Source organism: Episyrphus balteatus, chromosome 3, assembly GCF_945859705.1.
Source record: "Episyrphus balteatus chromosome 3, idEpiBalt1.1, whole genome shotgun sequence".
Taxonomy (NCBI): domain Eukaryota; kingdom Metazoa; phylum Arthropoda; class Insecta; order Diptera; family Syrphidae; genus Episyrphus; species Episyrphus balteatus.
Window position 1 is genome coordinate 117,559,953 of NC_079136.1, and position 19,163 is coordinate 117,579,115.

General features: G+C 33.0%; 1 protein-coding gene across 2 annotated transcripts; it reads left to right on the top strand.

Annotated features, from left to right (window-relative positions):
• The first annotated feature begins 202 nt into the window (after positions 1-202).
• On the top strand, positions 203-17,620 carry LOC129913485 (nonsense-mediated mRNA decay factor SMG5). 2 transcript variants are annotated; one of them, XM_055992185.1, is made up of 6 exons: positions 203-707; positions 783-866; positions 10,933-13,675; positions 13,748-13,880; positions 13,947-14,105; positions 16,195-17,620. In XM_055992185.1, the coding sequence occupies exons 2-6, from the start codon at positions 784-786 to the stop codon at positions 16,428-16,430; spliced, it is 3,354 nt and encodes a 1,117-aa protein (XP_055848160.1). In that variant the 5' UTR covers positions 203-707; position 783; the 3' UTR covers positions 16,431-17,620. The 2 variants fall into 2 exon arrangements, with proteins under 2 accessions (XP_055848160.1, XP_055848159.1); XM_055992184.1 differs by having other exon boundaries at positions 203-699.
• Positions 17,621-19,163: the final 1,543 nt, after the last annotated feature.

A 19,163-nucleotide genomic window follows, 5' to 3' on the forward strand; every position in this document is an offset into this window, starting at 1 on the left:
AATGAATAATTTCAAAAATTATACCATTAATTGAATTTCACAAAAATTTGTAATTTTTTATCAACCAATTGTACCCTGAATACATTCATTCCCATACAAACTACCTAACCGACTGAACAAATAACAAAAACATCTGTCTTCTTTCCACACACACCACACTGGAAAACAGTAGACAAAAAATTTTTCCACTTCTTTTCTTCAAATATCATCCATTTTTCATAAAGTGATGAAGTGCAAAAATATCAAATATATCTTACGATCTGAAAAAAACACTTATTGTTCATTAAAATTATATATAAACAATTGAAAAATCTTTAGAAATGTCTATAGATTGAATTTATTTCAAATATTCAATTGGAAAATCTAGAAAAAATAGTAAAGAATTGAAACAACGCAGCAGCTATTTGAGAGCAGCTGAATTTCTTTCACATTCACACAATGGAAATCGAGTCTCACGTCGTCGTTGTCGTCGTCTCTTGACTCATTTTTTCATCGAATCGAAAATAAAGGAATAAAAAAGCGAAAGAAACTGAAAAGAATTTGTTTAAAAAACGAAAACGTGTGTGTTTAAACAAACCATAAAGAAATAAAAATTTACAATAAATCGCACGCAACAGAAAAATCTACTAATTTCTCCAAATAGAAACGCAAAAATAAAAAAAAACAATCTGGAACTTATTTTTGCGAAATAAACATTTGGTATTAAAGTATTCCCCTTCTTTTTATTAAAATTGCATTGTTTTATTAAATTGTTTTTTTTTTTTTTTTTTTTTATACTTTAGCATGAACGACAACGAAACTGGACTGTTTCGTGGTTTAGCTGCGATGGAAATTTCTGGTGGCCGTGACCCCAAGGAGACTTATCGGTGAGTTTGTTTTTTCCCTTTTTTTATTATATTTTATAAAATTGCAATTTGGAGTTCTTTTATTTTGATTTATTTTTAGTTAAGTTTTTTTTTATTCTTTGCAAAAAAAAATTAATCAAAATGTGACTTCGAGTTAAAAATAAATTCACAAGATGTATGTGTCCGTATGTGCATTAGGGTGGGTCAAAAAAAATCCAATTCTTTTTTTTTTTTTTTGATTTTGTACTACGAAAAATCGATTGCTAGACATTTCTTGAATATACTCAGCAAATACGAGTTCTTTATATTAATGGGAAGGTCATCCGCTTCGCAATTTTCCATTTTTACATCAAGCTTCTACTAAAAAGAAATTATTTTTTTATAAGGCCCAATTTATTCACACTCCATTAAATTTAAAGTCGCCATTTAAAAAGGGAAATTTTAAAATTTGTATGCGATTCGACAGATTTTTCATATTTAATGGAGAGTGAATAAATTGGTCTTAAATCGAGTTTTTAGCAAATTTCTTAACATATTCTTGTAGGAAATTGAACGCTCTACAAAAAAAGCCCTAGACACTTTTTTCGTTTATCTAACCGTTTAATAGATATTTGAGGTCGAAAAAATCGAGAAAATCTTTAAAAATACGTTTTTTGTTCTTAATTTTGTAACAAATTGAAAAATTATAATAATCAAACGCGGAAGACATATTCTTTTAGGAAATAGATTGCTCCCCAAAAAAGGTCTTAGTAACTTTTTTTTTATTAATCTAACCATTTGAAAGATATTCGAGTTCAAAGTTAAAAAACATTTTTTAACTTTTCAAAATTCACTGAAAATTCATTATTATCAAATTAGCTAGATGTATTCTTATAGGGGCTTAAATGTTCTACAAAGAAGTCCTGTGCATCAAATTGATTGCATTAAGCGTTTAGAAGATATTCGTATTCAAAGCCAATGACCACTGATTTCAATAGTTTTCTTATGACCCGTATGCATTGCCATTAATATATTTATTTTTTATTTTGTTGGTGAGTATATTCTAGAAGTGTTTTTTGGAGTACAAAATCAAAAAATTTGATTTTTTTGACTTTGATTTTTTTTTTGACCCACCCTAATGTGCATGCATCAACCCTTGTCTGATAGTCGCCCACTTCGGTCACTCTCAGTCTCAATGTTTTTTATTTGTTTTTTTTTTCGTTTTCCTTTTTTAATTCTGTTTATTCTGAGAGAGAAGTGCTAGAGCTTCTTTATCGCATAATTATTTTTTTTTAGTTTTCATCCTTTTGTAACCCATCATTTAATAACCAATGGAAAATGACAAAATGTTGTTGGACAAAGTAGTGTTACATGTTAGGTTTATAAGTTTGTAACAATAAAAATTGAGGTAGGTCTACTCTATCCACAACCAAGCAATTTATTGTTTCTATTTCGTCATAATCAGAAAATGTTGACTCGTGTTTAGAATTAATTTCATGACTCATCATAAAAAATTGTCTTTTCTAATAAATTATAATAAGGTGAAAACGTTTGCATTTGTTGTTATTTAACTTCGTCAAGGTGACGTCAATAATTAAGCAATTACTTATTGCAGTAAACAAGAAATTATCTACTTTTTTTTATTGTTTTTTTTTTTTGCAATGCAACAGACGTAAATGATAAAAGCAATGTCTGATAAAGTTAGGAAAGAATGAACTTATACTTATTGAAAAAAGACACATTTGTTTGTTCCGTGTTTTTTTTTTTTTTTTGTTTTTATTATTATTTTAATTGGATAATTTCAAATGTCTGCGATGTTAAGTTTGTATTTATGTTTCTGTGCTAGAAAAAAGTTGAAACTAACTAAAGAATTTTAAATATAAATATTAACTTGTGTTTCTTGGAACTCTCGAAGCTTTTTTTTATTTATTTATTAGAGAAAAATAGTTATCACATTTCAATTGAAATCCCATAATCGAAATTGAATAACAGCGAACAATCCCAACCAAATTGTTTATTTCTTTTTGATGTAAAATTTATGAGTGAAGTTAAAATTCGCTTTATTAGTATTACGTAGGTATGTACCTATTTTTGTTTTCTTAGACATAAACTCATGTCGTTTTCGATTGTTTTCACTCAAGAATTCACTCATTCTGAAACCCAATAAAACAGTTTGAATCGCTTCCACTCAATTCTGTTTTTGTTGCTTGTGTTTGTGAAATTTCAAAAATGTCAAATAAATTTTTTTTTCTTCCAACCAAAAAAATTATGGAAAATTATAAATCTAAAGACGACGATGAAGAAGAAAATGGTTAAAAAAATATTCCATTGCAATAAGGTACCCATTTTAATTTTCTAATTAATTTTAATTTCATTAAATGATAAATTTTTGAATGACAACAAAAAAAGAATGATTGAGTCTTTTTTTGTTGACATTTTTGTGTTCATGTATTAGTGCTTCTGATTTTAAATCGAGAAGAGAATTTCTCTTCTGAGAAGCCTTCTTTCTGTCATTTTTGTGCGAATAAAACACATTCAGAAGGCTTATGAATGGTTCCGGACGCTTCCGGACGGCCAATTGAAAACGACATCACTTGACAAAAGTTTCATTTATCAGTTGGTTTCAAATATGACCGTTTCTGTCTAAACCACGTACTACTTACGTGCTTTACGAGGGGTCAAGTGGAGATATACAGTAATTTTAAGTTAAAAATTGGACTTATCTGCTTCAATTTTGGTTTATTGAACTTGATTACAATTGACTTAAAATTAACCTATTTCTAAAACACATTAGGTCTGTTTAATGAATCTGATCCGCACAGAATGGTTGAGTTAGCGTTTAGACACTGGGTTTCAGCGTAAAAGTTAACTGCTTCTTAGCTTTCCGCATAAATTGTGTCCTCTTCCAGAAAATCCCAAACACAAAGATATTTGGGCTGTCTTGGAGCTGGTACATTATAATCATACCTATCGAACAAATTCATTAATTAATTCGAGACTATGTTAATATGTAATCACTCCCATTACGTAAGGCGTTTGTACTAAAACGATATAAAAACAACTCGCCCGCCAAAATTGAGGCGTGATTAAAGAAATTATCGAGTCATAGGGAAGAAGGACGAAGAGCGGAGGGAACTGCGAAGTTTAATATTTACTTTAACCCAAATTGGCGCTCCTAGAGCTAGTCGTTTTCTTGTCTTAAAAAAATTCTCTCAATATTCATTTAGTATTAAATACGGCCATTCTTGACGTCTGAAGTTCAAGTTGAATGGTATCATAGAAGATAATTTCATTGCGTGCTTATAACTTCTTTTTTAACAATGATGTAAAACTCGAAATCATTTGTTCTTCTGCATATCGTTAAAATGATAGCCTTACTTATCCAAGACATCAAAATCAAATATTCGATCACGTTAAAATTAAAAGGAATCCCACTTCATTTCCTTGCCATTTGTAATTAAAAATTCAAATCGCACACATTTCCGTTCTTGGCTGAGTGCGAGATTGCTTAAAAAAAAATCAGCCATTTAAAAGGATAAGCACTGTTGATCACTAGGAACTTTCGTAAATTTACCAACTTCACCTATTTTTTACGTTTTGCAGATGTGAAAACTTGATGCTTTGCAGGATCGTTTTTTGCAGTTCTTTACCACTATTGGTTAGGTCCTTAATTCAATATTATGATAATGTTTATGATAGTCTTTTCGAAAAAGTGATTTTATTGCCCCATTTGTGCTTATTCACTTTGAAAGGACGTTTGTGAAAAATTAGTCGCGCTTTTTGAATGCACATATCTTTTTCGTCGTTTCTCCCAACATCCAAGACAAAAAAAAAAGTATTATTTATCCAATACTGTTAATTAATAATGCAGACCTAAAAAAATATGTGCTTTTAATTCTTACGCGAAGTGTATTTGTCACATTTTTGATATGAAGCATTTGGCTAATGCGTATGACTCTAAATTGATAAAATTTAACAGTACACCACATTAACCATCGTTCGTGTGAAAGCGCTTATAAGAATTATGTTTCCAACAGCCGGGTTGTCGGTTTACCCGGTTGCCGGCTGTGAACATTCCTATAAACTCTAGAACAACAACTAGTTTAATCTTGAAAATATCACATAAATGTTCATAATTATTTAAACTAAACCAAGGCCAAACAATAATTTTGTATGCGAACATATATGAGTCACATACTCACACAACCTTATATTTGAATTCGAGAATAATCTTAACTCGATACTCGTTAGTATTTCCCATCATGATGATAAATTTGTTTGCGTTATCAAAATATTTTATTGAGAAACATAATAAGAAAAATCGAAAGCTCTATCATGTTGCATCTTCTCAGAATCATCAACTCTTACACTCTTCTTTTTTATAATTATAAATTATAAAATAAATTCTTTCTTCAACAGTCACCGACTAGCTCTCGTGCTGCACGCATCGTTCCAACCGGCGGCTTCCTTTTGTGTACAAATACATACACCACTTTTTTCAATTTCGGTTTTACCGTAATAAAAAAAAAAAAAAAAACACTTATACCTTCCTCTTTCACTCTCCCTTATCTCTTATCCCCGCGAGTGTTAGTTGTTTTTTCCCAACATGGGTACGGCCCCTGGGCCGAGAACTAAGGGGGGTAATAGGTACAGTGCGCTTTCCGAAGTTGTGCTTTCCGAACCCCGACATAAAAAACCCAAACAATCGTATCAACCCCTGAATCCCTACCCCGGACTCCCTAAAATCAATAATCAAAAAAATCCTAGATTCATTGTCATTGCCTCTGCAAATGAAGATAAGCCTCTTTCGTCAGTAAGCATTTTTGGACTAAAGAAAGCTATCGATGCAATAAGCACCGAGTATGAGCAGATTTCACTACTTAGAGACGGCAAAATCTTAATCCTCACAAAAAATCAAGCTGTAGCTGACAGATTTATCGCTACAAAAATTCTTTCTAACCTTTGGCCCGTTACTATAACTCCGCACAAGCAGCTTAATTCGTCGAAAGGTATTGTGTACGCCCCCTGGCTTATCAATGTTCCGGAAAAAGAAATCGTAGAGGAAATGACAGAACAAAAAGTTACTGAAGTGTATAAATTTACAAAACAAGTAGATGGAAACCAACGTCCATCAGGTTTACTACTCTTCACTTTCGACACATATCAAGTTCCAAACACAGTCGAAATTGGCTTTTTTAATGCCAAGGTTACCGAGTACATTCCAAATCCCATGCGGTGCAGGAATTGCCAGTTACTTGGACATACCACCAAAAGATGCAACAATACTCCTATCTGCAATATATGCAATTTCCCACCACATACAGAATCTGAGTGCTCCAGGGTCATGTGCGCAAATTGCCTAGATCCTCATCCGTCATCATCCAAAGACTGTCCCAAATTCCTACAGATGAAAGAGATCATAAAAGTTAAAACCCAGAAAAAGTGTAGTATGGCAGACGCTAAACGCATCTACAACGAACAATTCCCCTCCCAAATCAATACGAACCACGAATCATTTGCTAATCGAGCAAATCGAGCTAACCTCAAACCAACCTCTTCTTCACCTCCAATCGAAAATGAAAAAAATACACAACCGCAAACAACCGTTTCACCCATTCCAACAAATAATTCCTCAATCTCTACAAATAAAACACACTCCGAAAATGAAAAAACAAAACCAAATACAATTACACCTTCCGACCATCTCCCACCTTTTTCATCACCCCCCCAATCTCTTGTCGTCTCTACACAAGCAGCCGCAGCTGCATTAAAAAAAGCAAAAAAAAATAACGCTAATACTATCGAAAATAATTCAAACACCAAACCCACAACAACAACATCCCATATTATAAATCAAACACAAACAAATGAATCAAACACAAGCTCCACTTTGTCTCACTCTAATATCCCTTTTTCTCAACCTATTTCAAACACTGCTAACTCACTATCTCCGTTAGATAGAGCTACTCAAGCTCTCATCGACAACAACAACTACTTTGTTCCCATGGAAGATGATGAAAGCATATAATAACAATAATAACCTCAAAAACAACGGCTCTGCTGAACAGGAATTGAATCGTCCGAGCTCCTCTCGGAGCTCGTTCGGTTCAACATCTGTGCAGCGGAGCCGTATTCCGAACACCACAAATTTATCAAACGTCAATTCTACTTTTAACAATATTTCTACGCCACAATTATTCACAACAAACCAAACTTCTTCTACGCTTCCTTTGGTTTCGTCCAATGGAAGAACGTGGAATTCCAATGAAACAAATATAGTTCTCGTAACTTTGCAATGGAATATGCAAGGCTTTACAAATAATTACGACGAACTTAATATTTTAATTTCCAGACACAATCCATCAATAGTTAATCTGCAAGAAACCCACTGTCCCTTCAATTTTAAACCGATAATCCCAAAAACTTTCGAAGGATACTTTTTAAACTTTCCTGTTAATACGACATGGAAACAAGGTATAGGTATTATGATCAAGAAAAATATACCACATCGACAGGTTCACATTAACTCGAACCTCTTAGTGTTAGCACTGGAAGTTCATCTAAAATTCAAAATTACATACATAAATTTGTATTTTCCACCAGATCAAACTATTACGAGGCATGATTTGGAAAACATTCTTACACAGGTTCAAGGGGCAATAGTAATTGGTGGAGATGTTAATGCCTGGAGCATACTTTGGGGTTCACCTAGCACAAATAAAAGAGGATCCATTCTTGAAAATTTTATAACCAATTCAAATCTCCTTATATTGAACGATGGTTCACCCACGCATTTCTCCACACACAGAACGCTGACACACATAGACATTACTTGTTGTTCCCCTGACTTATACCCTAAAATGAGTTGGAAAACTTTAGATGATCTGCACAACAGCGATCACTTTCCAATTTTAAATGCGCTTACAATAGGAAAAATAGATAACCCTGCTCCTTCACTAAAATTCAAGATTGATAAAGCAAACTGGCCTGCATATGCTAAATCAACTGCCAAAATATCCCTTGATCTTGAAAGCAATACAAATATCAATAAAACAGCAGCCATTTTTCAAAAATCTCTGCGTAAAGCAGCTAACCTTGCAATACCTCAAACCAGTCCCAAACAATCCAAACATGCTGTCCCTTGGTGGAACACGGAGCTTAGCAATTTAAGAGATAATAAAGTGAAAGCCTGGAAAAAATTTAAAAAAAACTCCACAACGGAAAACCTTATTCTATTTAAGAAATCCAATGCTCTCTTCAGAAGAACACTTAAAACCAACAAAATCAAAAGCTTCAACGAATTTACCCAATCCATTAACCCAAACTCTTCTGTAACCAACATCTGGAATAAAATAAATAGACTTAGTGGCTCAGCCATACCGCGCTCTATTAAATGCATTGAAACTGAATCTGGATCTCTTCTTAACTCAACAGAAATAAGTAATTACTTTGCTACTACTTGGTCCGAATATTCCAATGACAACAATTTTCATAATAATTTCAAAACAAAAAAAGAAGAAAGTCTGCGCATCATACCCTACATGCCTACCAATTTCGCAACCAATCATCTTGAGCAACCCATTTCGCTACCCGAATTAGAATCATGCCTCAATAAGCTAAAAGGGAAGACACCTGGTAGGGACAGACTCTCATATCCAATGTTTAAAAATCTGCCAACAGACGCAAAAATCATTCTTATCAAACTCTATAATAAAGTTCTCGATTCAAGTGTTATACCGCAATATTGGAAAACAGCAACGGTTATCCCTATCCCCAAACCAAAAAAGGAAATCAACAAAATTGATGGATACAGACCAATTTCACTATTACCATGTATCTCAAAGATTTTGGAGAAAATAATAGCGAAAAGGCTCCTTTGGTATACTGAGTCCAAAAAATTGATTGCTTCTAATCAAGTTGCATTTAAACCCAAAAGGGGATGTCAAGATGCTTTACTCCATATTGACAGTTATATTTCAAACGCTATCTCTGCAAAAAATCACGTTTCAATACTTTCACTCGATTTCGAGAAAGCATTTGATAGGATAGGAGTTCACTTAGTACTATCAAAATTAAGGGAATGGAGCCTGGGCCCAAAAATGTTTGGCTACATTAAAGCTTTCCTTTCGAACCGGAAAATTTGTGTTAAAGTCAATAACGCATACTCCCCGAACTACCCTCTACATAATGGTATCCCACAAGGATCACCCCTTTCGGTAATGCTATTTTCAATAGCGTTCAACGAAATAAGCAACATCATAAATAAATATAATATTCTTGATCATTGTTTATATGCCGATGATGTTTACGTGCTATGTAAAAACAATGATTTAGAAATTACAAAAACAACTTTTTTAAATGTAATAAAAGATTTTGAAGAATGGTCCACCACTTCTGGTGCGAACCTATCATTACAAAAATGTAAAACATTTCATATATGTAGAAAAAAGTCATGCCAAAACTTTAACCTTACTATAAGCAATATAGAACTAGAGCCAGTAAATAATTTAAGTATTTTAGGATTAACCTTTAACAATAAATATAATTGGAAAAACCACTGTGTTGAATTAAAAAAAACACTCGCTGCAAGGCTTAACATCATTAAATATCTGTCTTCCAAAAAATGTAAAGTTCATATTAATACGCTATGCTATCTAACTAAAATGTTAATATTAAATAAAATAGACTACGGACTTAGTATCTACGGAAGCTGTCCAAAATCTACGTTCAATATAATAAAGCCTACATACCATCAAGCTGCTAGAAAATCTTTAAATGCATTCCCAACAACCCCTATAAAAAACATATTGGCTGAAGCTGGTTTGCCAACACTCAACGAAAGGTATGAAGAAGTAATTCTAAAACTTTCGGGAAAACTTTTGTTTTCGACGAGATCCGTTATAAACAAAGACTCTATTGCTGCCCTTCGTTCGACACGGGAAAAAAGAACTCCATCAGCAATATCGTGTATTTGGAAAAGTGTCTCAAAATTCAAACTGCCAAACAAAATAAATTGCAACCCAACATCAAAGTACCCACCCTGGTTGTGTAGACCCGAATCTTTTGAGCTGTCACTGTCTGAGTACTCAAAGGAACATACACCAACAAACGTCTATCACGGAATCTTCAATACCATCGAAAACGATCTCAAAACCAAAGAATGGAAATTCATATATTGTGACGGTTCTAAAGCAACAAATCATACAAGCTTTGCGGTAACAACAGACAATGGTCAATTACTCAGGCATGGTCTCCTGCCTGAATTCGCATCAGTTTTTTCCGCAGAAGCACTAGCGGTCTATGAAGCCATAAAATATGCCACCAATAGAAGAGGAAACTGGGTAATATGCACCGATAGCCTTTCAGTTATCCAAGCTATCAAGAACCTGAATAATGCCACCCCAGCAATAATTATGCTCAGAGATAGTCTTATTAAATCCCAAACAAAACTCAAAATTATGTGGGTTCCAGCACACATAGGTATAAAGGGCAATGAATATGCTGACAAAGCTGCTCTTTCCGTCAGCAAAACACCTACGTTTTTGTTTTACACATATAGTGAGAAGGATCTGTTAAGATTAATAAAGCTAGAAGTAAAAACAAGCCAAATTAATAGCTGGATGACATATAACCACCACTATTCAAGAATAAACAATAATAAAATACCACCTATTTATCCAGTTCAAGCAGCGAAACCCACAATTACCAGTTTCGTACGTCTTCGCTTAGGCCACACTCTATCAACTCATCAGCATCTTCTTAAAAAAGAAAGACCTTCAACTTGCCCCAGCTGTACGGAAACACTAGATATCAACCACCTCCTAGCCCACATCAACCGCTCCCTACCGAACAATGATGACAACATTTACGAAATTCTCAAAAACATTAACGTCCAAAATTTAGATACTATTCAAAAAACAATAACACGTCTTAATTTTAAATTATAATTTTGTAAAATATATAATTCTTTAATAGCGAGCCGAAAGCCCTTGCAGCCTGTGCTCTCTAAATTAAGTACTAACTTAGCAATTTAAGATTACTATGTTAGTCTGTATAAATAAATAAATAAATAAAATTCTTTCTTAATTTAATTTTATTTTATTTTCAGCTCCTTGTATATGGTCACAAAACAATTGGACGATGAGAAAAAATCCATTGTTTCAATGTCACAACTCTTCGATCATGACATCGAAGATAAACGTTCACAGTTGGTCCAACTGTGCAAGGCCATATTATTTAAAGACTTTCAAGCTGTTGGCAAAAAAGCTCGTGAAATACTCTGGCGCAAAGGTTACTACGAATTTATTGCTTTCGTAAAGAAAAACTGGAATAAAGAACAAAAAGAAGAAACTGCCCAAGAGAATTTCCAAAAACTAGAAAAGTTTTTATTTAGCGGAATTGCCAATTATAAAAGGATTGCTTCAAAAATGGAAGAAATCTACGATTTGGATTTAAAGTTTTTACTTAATTTCAATGTCTTTACTGAAGGAGTTGATGGATGTGATTATAGAAAGATCACTACCACCATTGATGGTGAGGAAATTATCGACGATTTCGTTGTTGATAAGAGTCTTGAGGCGGTCAGTTTCGCCTTGGATACTATACACTCGGCATTGCTTTCGTTGGGTGATTTACATCGTTACTTTCTTGATTTCAAAATTGATTCCAAGCCAAAAATAACAAAGAAAATGGCAGCAAAATTTTATTATGAAGCATTCAAGTTGAATCCAGCTATTGGAATGTCCCAAAATCAATTGGGAACTCTTTTCTATGGTCAGAATTACGATCTAGATTCGATCTATCATTATTTGTATTCACTGGTTTGCATTGTACCCTTTGAATTGAGCGAGAATAATGTCTGCAAACTGTTTCAAGCTCATGCTGATTATCTTGAGAAATTAGACCCCAATAAGGTTGAGTTTAATCTCAAGGATTTCTATGCCCGTTTCTATCTGATTGTGGATATATTCTTCTTCGATAAGGAAGTCCCTGATTTTAACAGTCTATGTCACTGTGTCTTGGTGGATCTAAGAAAGATTCTATGTTCGAAGAGTATCAACATTACCGAAGCAAGTGTCTTCAAAATTGTCAATATACTCTTCTTCTGCTTGTCCAAATTAAAGATGATCAATTCACAGAAAGTGTATTCCTTGAATGCTTTCTTGGTTGCCGTTTGTTCTGATCTCATGGATGCATGCATTGTGAATTTGGAACAAGAAGTTCTATCAAAATCGAAAGAAAACGAAGAATTCCACGAAATGTATGCTAAAAGATTCGAAGAATTCGATATGTCAGTGCGAAAGAGTCGCAATGAATTCAAGAATTGGATGGCAACAATGGGTGAGACAGAGAAGAAAATAAAACCTCCATCAGATACCGATGAACAAGAGGAAATCAATGGCAAGCGAGAGATAAAAACATCCGTAGTTGTGTCGAAAAAAGACAATGATGAAAAGAACCCACAAAACTCGACTCGCAGTAGTGACGAGGCCAAAGAGTCCGATTTAAAGACACCATTGTCAAGTAAGAGCAAGAAAAAAGGCATGAAATTACGTCGTCGTCGCAGGAAAATCGCCCAAAGTGACGATAGCAGTTGCTATGACACAGAATCCGACATGGATACCGATTTCTCTTCCGAGGAAGATGAATACTCTGACTTGAGTTCGAATTTCGAAAGCGATTTCAGTGATATTGAAGATGGAGTAGCAGTACCAAATGATAAAGAAATCAAACAGAAAACAGAAGAATCTGAAGATGATGAGTTGGAAAATAGAAATTATCCAACATTTTCCGATAACGAAGATATTGTTATCGAAGAGGAAAAGATTATTTATCCTGGAGCTGATTTGTCTCAGGAAGTTGACAGTGAGGAACTCCTTAAGGGCTTTGAGATTCTCAATCTGAATAGTGCTTCTTTGGGAGCAATCAATTTCAAATCTGATATTGAAGAAGAGGTCAAAACTGGAGCAGATCCACCAAAAAAATTGGTCTATCGAAATAAATACACCAAAATTGATCCAAATATCATTGTGGATTTTGTTCAAACAGAACCAACAATGCGTGCTCTAAAGATTCTGTTTGATTGGCTTAAAATTAACCAAGAAATACTCTTTGGATGCTATCATTCAAATCCAGAGTTTATACATAAAATCATGAAACTCTTGAATTATTGCAACATTGATATTTTCACTAGAAAGGTCTTTTTCGAAAGAGAATTCTTATTGAGCTCAAATGTCCGTGAGCCTTTGAGTGAGCTGTTTGATGTCCGTTCGGCAGTTCCTCTATCTGAAGATTTTGTTCTAAAGAACTTTGATTTGTTCCAGAGCACACAGATGCAGTTGGATTGGGAGACAACTATTCGTGAGAAAATAACTTCGAACGAGGAGAATATATTAAGAATCTTCAAAATGGTTGATTTTGGATTCTTTATTTGCAAACAAAAGAAATTCAATTATAGATTCTGTGTTAAGTCTAGAAAATTCACAGAGAATGTCAAGAAGAAGAGGGAAGAGAAGAAAGTCTCTTCGTCTCGTCGAAGGGAGCGTAGATCAGCTAAGAATTCGAGAAAACGCGTTGAAGGACGCACTCGTCGTTATAGTGATCGTAAGAATGGTATAGTTAGGAAAAGTTATACCAGCAACGAGGAGAAAGACACTGTCGAAGAGTGCAAACGAATGCCCAGAAAGGGCTACTTGAGAAATCGAAATGCTGGTGAGAAAATTGAGAAACTCCAATCGAGCAGTGGTGCGGATGAGGAACGCAGTGAAGCCCAAAAAAATGAAGTCAATAAGAAATGCGAGATAATGGGAAAATTATGGCTTAAAAATGAAGTTGAGACTTTGGAAGAAGAGGTATGTATTTATTAGCAAAAACACACTTTTTGAGTTGAGTTATTTATCATATTTTTTTTGTTTACTTTACAGCTTCGCAAAAATCCATTAAATATGATTATGACACCGTTTGTTGTTGTCGACGCAAAGGCGCTCACTGAATACACAGGCATTGTAAAGAATTTGGTCAAAAGCAAGAAGTTTATTGTTTTGATTCCAAATGCAGGTAATTTATTTGATAATAGTTTTTTGAAAACGTTGATTTTTAATTTTTTAAATTTTTTTTTTAAAGTTTTTAATGAATTGGACGATTTAAAGAAGCGCAGCGAAAATGCCAGGAATGTTATTCGTTGGCTAGAGCAGGAATTTACTCATGGCAACAGGCATATGCGTGCCCAGAGGGATAATGAGAACATGACTTTCTCGTTGGTTAAAATTCCAAGGAAGCTCGGTAAGTCAAGAGTTGTCCGATCTTTAAAATTTAAGTTGTTAGTTAGGGCGGAGTATTCGAATGTTTACATATTCATATTGAAATCATCATCCATCCGATCTAATTTCTTCGACGACTCTTATCTACTTTGTCGTGGCATTTTTCAATCGGCAATCTATAAATTTTTCGAAGCGACAAATCTGTAGCAAAGTTTTGAGGAAGATCAGGTATATAAAATGATCTTAATGAAGTGGCACTCTGCAATTATTTAAACCCTTATATAAAAAAAAGAGAGAAAAATCGTTAGATGTTTAAAGCGTTATTTATCTGTTTTGGACAACCCTCGCGAAGGCCCTTTCTCAATATATTTCCCGTACCATCCAAAACAGACAAGGATATAATACCCTGCGGTACTCTTAAGTAGAGTCGGCTTACATAGTTTATTGGAAACTGCATATGTTCCACTTTCCTCTTTTATTAACTTTTGCATTTTTTGTTCACAAACAACTAAGGAACAATTAATCTTATTTAAGTCATCTATTACAAACTAGAGAAAGGCTCCGTTTAACAAGGTGAATTAAATACCCTAGGGCATACATAATAAGCTCACAGACGGGTCTAACATTTAAAATGTATTGCTAGGTTACCTCAGTTGGTCAGTGAACAACGGCAGTTTGTGATGCAGATCATGGTAAAGCCATTCACGTACGGCGTCGACATTTAATTCCTTTGTTTCCAAAACTATGTACTTTATACTTCTAGTTTTGAAACTACCCTGAAGTTAGAAACCGCTAACCAAAATAGCCAAATCCTTTAGTGTCCAATGGCGATAAGCCTATCAAACAATTAGTTATAAGTTCTTCACCAACAATGAGGCATTCCATGAAAAATAGTAACTTTTTATAATTAGAAAAAATTAATAGATGGGACTTATTTGCAATGAAAAACTTCTTAGAGGCAGATAACTCTTTGTCAAGAGTTAACAAGTGTTTGCGAACTTAACTCCCAAATTGATATTAAGTAAAAATAAACGCTTAATCTTGGTCTTGGCTTAATCTTGGTCAGTGAACAACGGCAGTTTGTGATACAGATCATGGTAAAGCCATTCACGTACGGCGTCGACATTTAATTCCTTTGTTTCCAAAACTATGTACTTTATACTTCTAGTTTTGAAACTACCCTGAAGTTAGAAACCGCTAACCAAAATAGCCAAATCCTTTAGTGTCCAATGGCGATAAGCCTATCAAACAATTAGTTATAAGTTCTTCACCAACAATGAGGCATTCCATGAAAAATAGTAACTTTTTATAATTAGAAAAAATTAATAGATGGGACTTATTTGCAATGAAAAACCTCTTAGAGGCAGATAACTCTTTGTCAAGAGTTAACAAGTGTTTGCGAACTTAACTCCCAAATTGATATTAAGTAAAAATAAACGCTTAATCTTGGTTGATTTAATGTCGTTTACGTTACGCAACATATGTATCTATTTTATAGTAACTATATTTGTTAAACTGAGACTTGTCTAAATGTACAAATCGATCTAAAAACTGTTACTGGACTTTAAATCTATTTCAAACACCAAAAAACATTCAAAAATTTCATCCACGTTACAATTGAAAGCCCCCAATACTTCCAATTCTGTGGCTTTCTTCCCGCAACAACTTCCCACTGAGATACACATAATCCGAATCTTTTTTGATACTAAAATCTTGATGTTCGCACAAGGAGATTATATTAGTAGTTTGTATGCAGAGATGGATTTTTATAAAAACTTGTCGTCTTAAATAAACATGTATGCCATTTGAACATTCTATGAAATTGCACGCACCCAACCTTCCCCATTTGTTTTCTCTTCTGTTTCTATCACTCTAATCTAATTAGATTTCCCTTCAACTTCTTCCTTCCACTGTTGTTAAGCTGTCTTGGTCCACATAAAGAAAATGCGAATAAAACAAGTTCTATCCCTTTATTTTTCCCAACGTTTATGTAGACCAAAACAGCCTAATTACAGTGGAATATTAACACTAAAAAATTGGTCAAATTCAACAAATAATAAAAACAATTTTGTTAACACAAATTAATTTCATTTTTCTTATTTTTATTTCAGATCGCGAGGCAACAGTCTTCGTACAAATTGCTCAATTCTGCAATCATCTTGTTGCCAATCACACCGATCCCAATTCAACTGAATTCCAATCGAATGTGGTAACATATCTCTCTGGTGATAATCTCCATGAGAAACGTCATACAAATTTCAGTTTCACTGGCATCTTAGACGCCATACCAGTGCGTCATGATCAAATTGCCAATTTCTATGCTAAATTCAAAATGAACAAAAAATGAACAATGCCTACAACGGAGGAACAAGAAATAAAACAACAACGAAATCAATCCATCAATGACGAAGAACATACGAAGAGAGAAGATTTCACCAGAATTTTTAAGGCGAAACGTTTTGAAGAAAAAAATAATACCGAATTGCGCATGCGTGTTCATTTCAAAACAACAACAAATCAAAAAAAAACACCACCACCACCAAAAACAACAACAACTTCAAAAACAACATGCAGAGGGCAAGCGTATATAGTAAATACATGTTACAACAAAAAAACAACCTTAATCAACAAAAACAATTCAGCATACCGACAAACATTTCATGTGTCCATACAATAAACAAATTTTTGTTTTATAAGAAAAAAAAAGATAAAAGAGCAAGAATAGGTAGAGAGTGAAGCAGCTTAAGTGGAATCGTTTGTTGGCGATTGGTGGTGCTGCTCCCCCTCCCACTCACGACTCACGGTTGTAAAACAAAAATTTTTACCATTCAAACAGTCAAAAAATCTTAGGAAAAAAAACAACTCATGCAAATTGTTCTTGTTTACATTACAGCAAAAAAAAAAAAAAAAAAAAATATTATAATTTTCAAAAACATATTCATTAAACAAAAATTCAAAACAAAATAGCAAAATTTCAAAAACACGAGCAGACGAAAAGATTAGAGGAATATACAAAACCCCCCAAAAGAAACATCGCGCAATTCGATGAGGAAAAATGCGAAATTGTTTCCAAAATTTGTTCTTTAAATTGTGGTTTTATCGTGTATTCGCGCGTCTTCCCCGAGCTTGAGTTTGTTCTATTATGCTAACCTATTTGCTTACAAAAAAAAAAAAGAATTTTCGGCGAAAACTGTTTTTATATGAAAAGCAAAATTGGAAAAAAAAATCTAAAAAATAAACAACACAAATAAAAAACCTAAAACTTCATGGGTCTTGATTGATTTCTTTGTAAAGAAAATGGAGTAGATGATGAAAAAGAGGAAGAAGATGAATTAAAACAAACTCTTCTCATGCGGAAACAAAAAACAAAAAAAAAAATCATACAAAAATATTCTTATCTCCTTCTATTAAACAGCTTAGTAGACGTTTTATTGCTTTAAATTTAGTTTGTCCCTAAGTTTTCACTTTAAAAAAGCTTGCATTTTCTTTTAAATTCAATAAATTAAAATAAATTTTCTTTTAATAACAAAAAAAAAAGGCAAACTAACAAAATATATAAAAACAAAAACGGCAGAACTTCAAAGAACTTGTGTATTTCATTTTACTTTCAAAAGTATTTTTTTAACGTAAATTATCAGTAACTTATATTTAATCGCTCTTTAGAATACAATGGGATGTTAATTTTTATTATAAATCACAAGAAGTTTTTGTATTCTTTTCAAAAAATAAAAAATCCGTTTTCCAGTTAATTAATTTTTCTTCATTCTTCCCTACAACCGTTTCTCCCATTTTTTTTTTACAATTAAAATAAATTACTTAATTTGTGTTTAATTTTTTTTTATTTAATTAATATATAATGTATTTCATCGAAAGAAGAAAATTTATTCAATTTCAAAATATGAAAATCCTTATAACAAAAAAACAATAATACATGTCAAATAAAAAAACTGCATTGCAAATAAAATTAAAGCTTTGTTGTTTAAATTTTTGTTCCTTGTATAGATTCTTCTTGAGTTAGGAAATGACACTTATAGTCCAGGTTGGATTTCAACCTCAGACAGTCTTTTTTTTCCTCTGGCATACCAAGTTGGTTAACGTAAGGTAGGTATTTTTATCGAAAACTTTGGCCTGAAGATATCTGCTTCCGAACGAAAGAAGAAAAGAAAATATTTCTAATTCGAATCATTCAACAACCAAATCTTAAAAGAATTCTATGAATAGACCTCAAAGATTTCTTTTGATGTCTTACTCGATGGATTTGGAGGAGATTTTTGAAAATTTATTTTTTCACGCAAGGCATTAACATTGATTTTTTCTCGACAATCAGAAAAAAAAATGATTTTTTCTCGAAAATCAGAAAAAAAAAATTTAAAAATTTTTTACATAAATTGATAGGCCTGTTCATTGTGAACTCGTATCTGTAAACCAAAACTTGTTTCGACACTTTGATTCCGAATGTAAAAAAAAAATCGATTTTTATAGAAAAAAAAAAATATTTTGATTGCAAATAATTCAGCAACCAGACATCAGAGAAACTTTTGGTTTGCAGCTATGAATAGAGTTTAAAAAGACCTTTCTTTTGATGTCTCACTTAATGGATTTGGAGGAAATTTTTGAAAATGTAATTTTTTTAGGAAAGGGGTTAATCTTGATTTTTTCTCGAAAATCAGAAAAAAAAATAAATTTTTAATTTTTTTACATAAATTGATAGGCCTGTTTGGTTTGCAGCTATGAATAGAGTTTAAAAAGACCTTTCTTTTGATCTCTCACTTAATGGATTTGGAGGAAATTTTTGAAAATGTATTTTTTTTAGGCAAGGGTTAACCTCGATTTTTTCTCGAAAATCAGAAAAAAATAAATTTTTAATTTTTTTACATAAATTGATAGGCCTGTTCATTGTGAACTCGTATCTGTAAACCAAAACTTGTTTCGAGACTTTGATCTGAAAATATCTGCTTCCGAATGTAAAAAAAAATCGATTTTTATAGAAAAAAACAATATTTTGATTGCAAATAATTCAGCAACCAGACGTCGAAGAAACTTTTGGATTGCAGCTATGAATAGAGTTTAAAAAGACCTT

What these genes read in the sequence shown, in the direction of transcription:
- LOC129913485 (XM_055992185.1), top strand. Translation starts at nt 784, where the DNA reads ATGAACGACAACGAAACTGGACTGTTTCGTGGTTTAGCTGCGATGGAA. An exon ending in TGTTTTGATTCCAAATGCAG is followed by an intron (nt 13,881 to 13,946) that starts GTAATTTATTTG and finishes TTTTTTTTAAAG; the next exon opens with TTTTTAATGAATTGGACGAT. An exon ending in TAAAATTCCAAGGAAGCTCG is followed by an intron (nt 14,106 to 16,194) that starts GTAAGTCAAGAG and finishes TTTTTATTTCAG; the next exon opens with ATCGCGAGGCAACAGTCTTC.